Source organism: Echinops telfairi, unplaced genomic scaffold (genome assembly GCF_000313985.2).
Source record: "Echinops telfairi isolate 266 unplaced genomic scaffold, ASM31398v2 ScPeMD7_7468;HRSCAF=8506_0, whole genome shotgun sequence".
NCBI classification, from domain to species: Eukaryota; Metazoa; Chordata; class Mammalia; order Afrosoricida; family Tenrecidae; genus Echinops; species Echinops telfairi.
In genome coordinates this window covers 6630259-6641320 of record NW_022111369.1, presented here as the reverse complement: position 1 = coordinate 6641320, position 11062 = coordinate 6630259, and the positions used below count along the sequence as shown (strand labels likewise).

General features: G+C 40.2%; 1 protein-coding gene across 2 annotated transcripts in view; it reads left to right on the top strand.

Moving 5' to 3' along the window:
- The window catches only part of SEC24B (SEC24 homolog B, COPII coat complex component), a 91460-nt gene that overhangs the window by 14323 nt on the left and 66075 nt on the right, over nucleotides 1-11062 (top strand). Inside the window, exon 3 of one of the 2 annotated variants that reach the window (XM_045284111.1) lies at nucleotides 7405-7509. The exons of the other annotated variant lie outside the window; for it this stretch is intronic. Coding sequence (XP_045140046.1) covers nucleotides 7405-7509 — 105 coding nt within the window. The remainder of the gene's footprint in view (nucleotides 1-7404; nucleotides 7510-11062) is intronic. 2 annotated transcript variants of the gene reach the window in all.

The following is an 11062-nucleotide window of genomic DNA, read 5'->3' as shown; positions in this document are numbered from 1 at the left end:
GTGTGCTTCTTCCATGTGGGCTTTGTTGCTTCTCAGCTAGATGGCCGCTTGTTTACCTTCAAGCCTTTAAGACCCCAGACACTATGTCTTTTGATAGCTGGCCACTATTAGCTTTCTTTACCACATTTGCTTATGCACCCGCTTTATCTTCAGCAATTGTGTCGGGAAGGTGAACATCATGGAATGCCAGTTTAATAGCACAAAGTATTCTTGCATTGAGGGAGTACTTGAGTGGAGGCCCAATGTCCATCTCATACCTTAATACTAAATCTATGCATATATGCACATAGATCTATTTCCACATTCTCATATATAAATATATGTACATATGTGCATGCCTGTGTTTAGACCTCTATAAATGCCCTTTGCCTCCTAGCTCTTTCCTCTATTTCCTTTTACTTTACTCTTGTCCCACTATCATGTTCAGCTTTCATTATGGTTTCAGTAATTCCTCTAGATTACATTACCCTTGGTCATGCCCTGCCAGGCCTCCTACAACCTCCTCACCACCGATTTGGATCACTTGTTGTTCCCTTGTCCCTGGGTTTGTGAACACCACTGCCTTTCCCCCCACCTCCTCCTCTCCCATGTTCCCCCAGAACTGTCGGTCCCGTTGTTTTCTCTTCCAGATTGTTCATCTAGCCTATCTTATTTAAACAGACCTGCAGAGACAATAACTTGCACAAAATCAAGACAGAGCAAAAACAAGCAACAGAATAAAATAACAACAAGAATCCAGTGAGAAAAACAAAAACAACACATAACAAGAAAGATAAGCTTGTAGTTAGTTCAAGGACTATTTGTTGGCCTTTAGGAGTGTTTTCCAGTCAAGTCTGTTGGGATGCCAAGCCCTGGCCCCAAAGTCTATTTTTGGTATTCCCTGCGGACTTTGTTGTTCTGTTCCCCTTGCTGTTCTGCTTCACACCCTTAGTGTTTTGCCTTGGTGTGGTGGGATCAGATTGGGTGGAATTCCCTCAGTGTGTCTCCAGTCTTGTCCCCTGTAGGAATATGGGTCAGTGAGGGATGGCGTGAATCATAATGGGGCCAGCCATGTGGTCTTCTCTGTGGATTGGCTGCTCTGAGTGGGCATATGGCCCTCAAGGCTTGATGGGCCAGGATGTGCTCCACACACTCTTCTCCCTTCATTTGCTCCTCTGTTGTTTGATCACACATGTCCCTCTCCCAGAGCTTGAGATTTAGTGCTGTTCGCTGAAATAAATTATTCTGGGGGGCAGGGGCAGTTGGCATTGGACCCTCAGACCTCTTTACTGGTTCCCTACTTCATGCTGGCATGTTGCATTCACATCTTGGAGCACTAGGTTGATGTCTGGTCCCTCTTTCCCTGTGAAGATATAAGTCCATTTCAACTGATAGCAGCCCTGTGAAGAGTTTCTGGGACTATAAGTCTCCGTGGAAACAGCTGCATCTTTTTCCCTAGGAGTGGCTGATGAATTTTGAACCACTGACCTCGTACTTCTCAGTACCTACCTCATGTATAGTACCCCCAGGACTCTTGTCACAGTAATATTATCTAAATTAAAAAATAGTAAGTTCTATTTTCTACACCTTTTTAAAATCTGGATTATTATTATAACTATAGTCTGTAGTTGGCAAAAAGGACATATATGTATATGATTATATTATATGTATCATGAGTTTTGATAATGTGGAAAGGAAGTGCAGTCTTGGAAATGCACTCCACAGTGAGACACATGTGCACCCCCACTCTCCACCATTGCTCTGCGTGATTCAGTTGGTTATGAGCCACTGTTAAAATGAGGGAGGGATTAGATACATTTTGCTGCTACTTTTCATTTTTGCACATCTAAGTTCTGAAAATTTTTTATTCATACAAAGTAAATGAGAATGATATTATAAGAGACTTGTGAAGCAATATTGTTCTGGTTTTTCTGTGCTGTGTCAGAAACTTTTGTTATTGTTTGTAAAATGTTCTTTTCCTGTGTCTATGTGATCGGTGGAATTATTGATGCTTACATGTAGCAGTTTATTTCTCGGAGACATCGCCAGCACTTATCTCCATTGACCATCATACGAGGCTGGTATACAGGGGATTCTAAAAGTTTGTGGAAAACTAGAATGAAAAAATCTTGATTTTTTTTTCCTCCCCCATGAGCTTTCTCATATGATTTTTCATCTTTGTCTTATAGATGAAGAAACTGAGGCTTGGGGATAAGAGGTTTCTGGCACAGAGACATATAAACTGGGTAGAAGGGGTGCCACAGCCCAGTGTAGTCGATCTTTTGCCTCTAAATCCAGTGTCCACTTTTCTTCATCACAAGTTATTAAAAATCTTGTTCCTTTAATTATCCCATTGCCAACAGTATAGTTAATCATATCCTTTAAGTGTATTTTTAGCAAAACTTCAAGTTGTGGTATAGGCCATTTATTTTATGAAGCCATCTAGTGAGCCAAATTTTACTCTTGTCAGAAAGGCTGGCTTTATTTTTCAATTAAAGTGTGTTCATTAGAATTTCAAGGGATAGCACAAAGTCCACAGAGAAATATAACAGATGTTAGCTAAATTGCCCAAATAGGTCAAATTTAAACATCAGATCTAATAGGAATAATTTATCCTTTTTAATAGTAGATTACAAAAGCTATGTGTCCATATGCTGTCATTATTTTATCTGAAGTAAAGCAGTGTTGTGTGTATCTAACATTAGGCTCTTTACAGGAGCCTTCATGGTGTAGGGCATTGTTACACATTGGGGCTGCTAACTGCCAGGCCCCTAGTTCCAACCCACCAACTGCACCTCAGGAGAAAGACAAGACTTTCTGCCCTACAGTCTCGGAGACCAATAGGGGCAGTTTCACCATGTTCTATATGGTTGCTGTGGGTTGGCATTGACTCAAAGGCAAGGAGATGAGATGAGAATCTTTTCTTGGTGCAAGGATTGTCTTGGAAGTAGTATCCCTTCAGTAAATATATATATTGCATGTATTGAATTCTGTCATTTGACCTTTTAACAAAATTTTATTATTATAAAAATATGTCAACATTTTCCAATTCAGTGTTTCTCACATGCACAGTTTAGTGGCACCAATTACATTAGTCATGTTGTACAACTTCTGTGTTAGTCTGGGTTGACTAGAGAAACAAATCCAGAGACACTCATATATGTGTAATAGAGAACTTTATAGCAAAGAGTAATTGTATATTGAGAAAACATCCCAGCCCAGTCCACATCAAGTCCATAACCCAATATTAGTCTATATGTCCCATACTAATCTATACATTCCTCTTCAGACACACACAACACATGCAATGATGTCTTGTAGATCTAGTGGTGATGGAAGCATCTCACCACTGGTGTGGGTCTCCACGCTTGGGGCTATGTCACCGCGTCTCCCTTCGGTATTTGTTGTTGTTGTTTTTATTTTGTTTTGTTCTCCTCGGACTCTTTCAGAGACATTGAGTTCTTTCAGAGCCATGTGCGGGAGGGACCACATTAAGGCAAAATTATTAAATACATTTCTCACTGCTCCTTCCATACTACATTTCCATATTTCTGAAATAAGGCTCTTCCTATGAAACCCAGCCTTGTTCCTAACATACTTCACCTTTAATTGTAATATATATCTCAAGGACAAAGAAAGTTCTATAATGTTAGGGAGCCTTGTTGACTCTTGTAAGGATGCTGGGCGCTTTCCCTTTGGTGCCTAAGGTTTTTATACCCCAGGACAATATATCGCAGGAAGATTAAGTTAAGGGTGTGTGTCTCCTTTGTAAAGTGAGAGAAAGGCTCTTGCTCTGATGCACATAAGTTTTGGGAAAGCCAGTTCTCGGGTGCGTGGAAGCTCTGGAAACTGGTTCCCTTAGCATCAGCCTTGTTTGGGGATCCTTGCACTCTGGAAGTCCTCCAGGGCCTGCATGTAATATGAAGACCAGCTCTGGCAAGGTAACTGTTGCACCAGAATCTGAACTCAGGTTTGAAACCGCCTCAGGGATATGCTCTCTTATGACTTGTTTCATTTATTCCCAGTGTAGTTGTATCTAAGGAACAATAAGATACCATTTATTAAGCAGCTCTAAGGACTTCGTCTCCTGGAGAGTTTTGTCTGAAGGTACTTTATTGGTAGATAATGTCAGATTCTGTCTGTGAAGTGTTTTTTTATCCCTTGATTTACTAGAATAATACCTTGGAAGGTTTGGTTAAGACAAAATATGTCAGAACATAACATCCCCACTCCATTTGGTGTTGGTGGTGGACGGTACTCCATGTCTATTTCTGTAGTGGATTGCCAGATCTTTTGGAGAGGATGCAATAGTTCACCACCCTCATGTACGAGGAGCTTCAAAAGGTTCATGGAAACATGGTTTTACAAGATAATGGAATATCCACCAACTTTTTGAAACCTCTCTTATGTGGCCTAAAGAGGCTATCAATAGAGGCACTTCAGGAACCCCCCCCCCCCATAAACATTCACATATCCTAGTGTATGTGGATGATTGATTAAGTTGATATGTACAATATATACACTGTCTGTGTCTCCCCAGTTGTTGCATCCTATATGTACCTACATACCCCACTGTATATCAGAACATTTCGATATGAATTTCAGACATCATTCAATTCCTCTGTGGATTAGCTGAAATGTCATATTCTTACATTGTTCCCAAGCTTTTAACAGGTTTACTGGAACAAGCAAGGGTAGGCCACATTCAATGCATGTTAAGAATCACAGTTTAAAGGCTTTGAATCTTGATATTTTATCTCCAGTGCCTCTTAAAAAGAACCACAGCTTTTTCAGGAAGGGAAAACTTTAATATTTTGTTGACATTCTGATAACATATGTTAAGCTGGGTTGTCTAGGCTGACAAAACTAGTGTCACTAATGTATGTATCAGAAAGACTTTTACATCAAGAAGTAATTTTATGTCATGAAGGTATCCCAGTCCAGTCAAACTCAAATCCATAAGTCTGATGCAAAGACAAGGCCCTCTTCACACCCATGTAGCAGCAGGCTGCTGGCACAGAAACGTGAAGCAGGAAGATCACAGGATGGTAGGTGCAGATGCATGGTTCTCAAGTTGGTGAAAACGAGCCAGGGTGCCGACAGCTCTCCAGAATGGATGACCCACATGGAGCTGCCCCTGGAGACAGCAAGCAGGAAGGCGAAGGGGCAGCAAGGAAGAGTCTCCAATGTCTCTCACTCTTACACAAAAAAGTTTATGATACCAAGGAGCTATCATCAGGCTGTTGCCTAGTTGATAGGTAGGGCCCTGGCCCTACCCTTACCCAAGGGTATCTAGCTGACACAACCCTAACTATTACAACACAGTACATTTGCAATCTCAGTTGGAGCTAAAATGATATTATACAGACCACCGAATCGAACGCTGTCATTGAGTCGGTACTATAACTCATCACTACCCTATGGGATAGGGTAGAACTGCCCCTTTGAGTTTCTGAGACTGGAACTCTTTAGCGGAGTAGAATGTGCCGAAGCCTTTCTCCCACAGAGCAAACACACCTGGTGGTCTCTAACTGCTAGCCTTGTGGTTAGCAGTCCAACTCGTAACCACTGTGTCACCAGAGCTGTCTATATGATTATACGACATACCACTAGTCTTCTCATTTGTTCCAGTCGTAGATTTGTTTGAGTGCATTAATTAGTTGTTCTTTAGATTGCCCCCCTCAGAGAACCAGCTCATTTGCTTGCTTCCACTTAAACCTTGGATACTTTTATTAATCAGTAAAATAAGTTTTGAGTTAATAAATCTGGAGGAAAATACTTATTTTATATATAGATTTTCCTGAGATGCTCTAGTTAGCATCAATAACTTGCATATTCACTCAGTCATGTAAAGAATGAACACTCTTATTTTCTCCTGCTTATTGGCCTCTAAAATACCTCATTTTTCATTAAGTTCTTGATTGAAGAATTTCTTGTCTAATAGCCCCTCCCCCCCCTTTTAAACTGTTAACATGTTAACTTCTTCATATATTTAACCTCTAATTTTAGTCAAATTTTCATTTTAACTAGGCTGTTATGAGAGGAATGTGCTAACTCTTGAATTCGATATTGCAAGGTATCTGATTTGTTTCTTGTGCTGCCTGAACTTAATGTTACATAGTTTTTCCCTTTTCCTGATGAGTTTGTGATAACAGCTATTTTACCTATGTAAAAGGTGTTTCAGCAAAGCCAGATGTTCCATAACACTGTTAATCATATGGCAAGACCATAGCTTCCTACCCCTTACCCTTTGTTCTCCTCAGCGCAGTCTATAGCGTTTGTTCTTACTCTAAGGCTGTGAGTTATGCTTATCCATGGCTAATCAGAACGTTCTCCTGAACAAACAGTGAAGAGAACATTAGTTCACTTTATATGCCTTTAGTGTGGCAGGACTTTCTATTGCTTATAGTGTTAGGAAACAAATGTTGCTGAAACTCCCCACTGGGTTCCCGTGTGGGCTTTTGTCTGTTTTGTTTTCCTTTTTTGCCAAGTTAACCTGTGTGTATTTTTTTTACATGGCTGTGTAGTCTTATTGAAATGGTTTTGTTTTTATTAAGATTGCTTCAAAAATCTTGTGGGTGTTCAATTTTTTTTAAATCCCCATTTTAGCATATTAATTAAATAATAGAAACATGCCCATTCAAAAAAATTAAGGAGATTACACAGTTACTAGTCATTGCACCTTTTCCACAGAAACTGCCCTCTGTTGCTGCATCTCACGCAGCCAGCCTGTCTCATTCCCCTGCTTTAGACTCACATGTCAGCCACAGGCTACCACCGAGACGACAAATCACCCAAGGAAATTGATTTTCTATGTTGGTCTTATTTGTGGGGCTAAATAAGTTGTGTTCTTCCCCCCACCCCCCCTGCTGCATCTACCAGGAGCTGAGAACTATACTGGATCCAGTTCTTTTCCCTAACTGTCATTCTGTTTCCGTTATGGATACTGATTTACCACCCAAGTGTCATTCGCAGAAGGAAGGTACCCATTATCTGCGTCTGAGTTGTATGCCATGCAAAGTGGGTCCCGTAGAAATGATCACTGCCCGTGAAGGATGCACGGTTCCACAGGAAGTGTAGGACACTGGCCCCTGGGTCAGAGAAGGTAAACCAACGTTCAGCGAGCTCAGTGACGTTTCCAGAGACCATCGTTGCGGTTTCCGAAGGGTTATCAGTGTAACATGTGGTACATTTGTTACACATACGCCAGTTAGTTCATGTTAAAGCTGCTTATACTAAACTGCTTGGCAGAAGTTTTCTAACATCTTCTGGTTGGAGTCATAATACATTTGCTCATATTAATATGCATGTCGGGATGTTCTTTGGGATGTCAGAGTTCTTTCTCACTTTTAATGCAATGTCAATTTTTAATTTCCTGTCTTTCCTGTTGGTTTGACTCTTGTGTTTGTGCTTTCCACTTTACAGGCATGCAGTATGGTGAATATGTTAATAATCAAGCTAGCTCCGCACCAACTCCCTTGTCATCAACTTCCGATGATGAGGAAGAGGAGGATGAGGATGAGGAAGCAGGTCTGCTTTAGCTTTACACTAGTTCTTCATCTTTGCTACTCAAGTTTTCTTTTTTATTTCCACAGTCCTAGCATTCTTTAAAAACATGTCTCTAGATTTAGTGCAATAAAACACTTGGTTTGGGATACCAACAGTTGGGCACCTGAAAAAAAAATGTGTATTTTGTTTTTCCCTTTTTGAACATCGTTACCATCTCATGTGTAACAGGATGCATCTTTCATGATGGTGGTGTGCTTTCAGAAATGTATTTCCTCCTGTGGTGCATGCAAAAGAATGCGTCCCGATTTTAAAGCTTTTGTCTACTGACTCCCTTTAACCACAGTGTTTTTATTTTCTGTTTTGCATGCTACTTAAGTCTAATCAAATACTTGCCAGATGGATTTTATAATGGCATTAGAAGACTAGCGCAGTGTTTTGGTGCACCAGATACTTACCAAAGGAGCCCTGTTAGCTCTGTCAGATCCACGGTGGACTATTAACCTAATGTGGGAGGTTCCAACCTATGTGCTTCTCCGCAATAGGAAGATGAGGCTGTTTGTCCCTATGAGGATTCACAGCCCCAGAAACCCCTAGAGGGTTGCTCTGAGACAGAATTCACACGAAGGCAGTTATGTACTTGTCATAGGTTTAGAAGGCCCTGAATTTGTGATTATTTTCTTATTGCATGAGAAAGTACTTTACATCTTTCTGGTTGAAGAACTTATGCATATGGTTATCTGTTGTAACTTGGTTAATACCTTTTTTGCCTTTGATAGGTGGTAAGCAGCTTGGTTCCCGTTTTGGTTCTGATGGTTTAAGATTGAACCAATAAGTAATGATCTTTCAGCTGAGTAGATGAGACCATGATTCTCCTTATGCTATCTTTAGGAAGGATTTTCCTTATAAACGGTGTAGCCAAGTTTTCCTATTATACGGCTGTGTCTTCTTATGTTCAACTCTTTGTGCATGATTCGAAGGATGACAAAAAAGGGAGGCTGCCGGTTGGGGAATAATTGTTTTTCTTTTTTACTTTAAATATGTAACTATCCAGCTTTCTTTTTGAAGTGTTATCATAAATTTTTTAAAAATGATTTTATTGGGAGCTCGTACAGTTCTTATCACAATCCATACATACATCCATTGTGTCAAGCACATATGTACATTTGTTGCCATCATCATTCTTGCTTTCTACTTGAGCCCTTAAAATCAGCTCCTCATTTTTCCCCTCCCTCCGCTCTCCCCCCTCTCTCATGAACCCTTCATAATTCATAAATTATTATTTTGTATAGATATTTATCTTAATATAATTTCTCTCTTAAATATTGTAAGAAGTGAGTAAAAAGAAACTACCACATACCCTTTAAACACGTAAAGCATTTTTGTCCCCCTTGGGCTTTAATTCTCATAATCTATAAATCCATGCATATAGAAATTTTCTTCTTATGTCACTTGAAAATAAGTGGAAGACGTTATGAAACATACTTTTAAATACTTTGGTGTGTATTTCCAAGAATAGGACTATGTCTTAACATAACCACAATATAGTTACTAGGAAATTAAACAATGGTGCATGCAATATCTGATGCATAATCCATATCAGATCTCAGCAATTGTCTTAAAAAGATCCCTTATAGCTATTTTCATAGTCAAAGATCTGATTCAGGAACATCGATTGCATTTCATTTTCTTTCTCTTGAGACTCTTTACCCTGGAGTTTCTTAGCTTTTCTTTATCTTTCTTGATACTGTCAAAGAACAAAGGCCAGTTATTTTGTAGAATGACCCCCCGGTTGAACATACATGATGTTTCCTCTGTATTAAATTCTTTTTTTTTTAAATCGTTTTATTAGGGGCTCATACAACTCTTATCACAATCCATACATACGTCAATTGTGTAATGCACATTTGTACATTCATTGCCCTCATCATTCTCAAAACATTTCCTCTCCCCTTAAGCCCCTGGCATTAGTTCCTCATTTTTCCCCTCCCTCCCCGCTCCCTACTCCCTCATGGGCCCTTGATAATTTATAAATTATTATTTTGTCATATCTTGCCCTGTCCGACGTCTCCCTTCACCCACTTTTCTGTTGTCCGTCCCCCAGGGAGGAGGTCACATGTAGATCCTTGTAATTGGGTCCCCCTTTCCAACCCACTCTCCCTCTACCCTCCCAGTATCGCCACTCTCAGCACTGGTCCTTGAAGGGATCATCTGCCCTGGATTCCCTGTGTTTCCAGTTCCTATCTGTACCAGTGTACATCCTCTGGTCCAGCCAGACTTGCAAGGTAGAATTCGTGATAGTGGGGGCGGGGAGGAAGCATTTAGGAGCTAGAGAAAGTTGTATTTTTCATCGTTGCTACATCATACCCTGACTGGCTCATTTCCTCTCCAACAACCCTCTGCAAGGGGATCTCCAGTGGTCTACAAATGGGCTTTGGGTCTCCACTCCACCCTCTGGATTAAATTCTAATCAAGCCATTTTAACAGGTTTACCACTAAAAAGGGGGTGGTGTGGTAATCCTCTCTGCATCCAATTCAAGGCATAGCATGCCAATTTGTCCAATATTGATGATGTTCACTTTGGTCATTTGGATAAGGTGGTATCTGCCTGATTTCTCCACTGTGAAGTTATCATTTTTCCTTTTTGAAAGTAGTAAGTAATCTATGGGTAGGTAGAGTCTTTGAGACTGTTAATGCCCTGCTTTGTACCAAACTTTCATTAATTTTAACTTTCATTGATGATTTTTTTTCTTTTCTTTTTTTCTTGATGATTTTCTAACTCCTTGATATCAGCTCCCCCTTATCGCCTCACTTCCCTGCCCTATACCCAGGAGCCCTTTTTCCCCCCTTCTATAATATTTTGTGTGTGTGTGAAATCTTATCAATCCAGTGTGTATGTGTGTATGTGTGTGTGTGTGTGAAATCTTATCAATCCAGTATAACCGTTCACATACAATTCTGTTGTTCAATCCCATTGAGTGGGGTTATGTGGTCATTGATGCTATTAGCTCCCTCTTCCCCATACCCACCTCTCTTCCTGTCCCCTCGGGGAACGATTGCTCTGGTTACCGTTTCTGCCGGCTTATCTATCTTGGTTTTCATGTACTGAATGATCTTAAGTATACCAATGAACAAGGCAAATCTAACATGATTAATGAGGTAAAACAAATAAAAATCATAATAGTAAGAGGAGGAAATATTAAAGGACTAGACCATAGTTAATGTGCTTCATCAGTGCTATAGCTCACCCTGGATTTACTATCCCTTCCATGTGGCCCTTCTGAGAGGGACTGTCCAATTACCTTACAGGTAGGTTTTGGGTCTCCACTACATCCATACCACTTCACATCAATTTGGTTGCTTGTTTCTGATAACCTCTTCCAATTAACACCTCATGATCACATAGGCTGGTGTATTTCTTCCATATGGGCTTTGTTGTTTCCCTGCTAGATAGCCGCTTGTTTAACTACAGGTCTTTTTTTTTTCCCAATCATTTTATTAGGGGCGCATACAACTCTTATCACAATCCATACATACATCAATTGTGTAAAGCACATTTGTACATTCATTGCCCTCA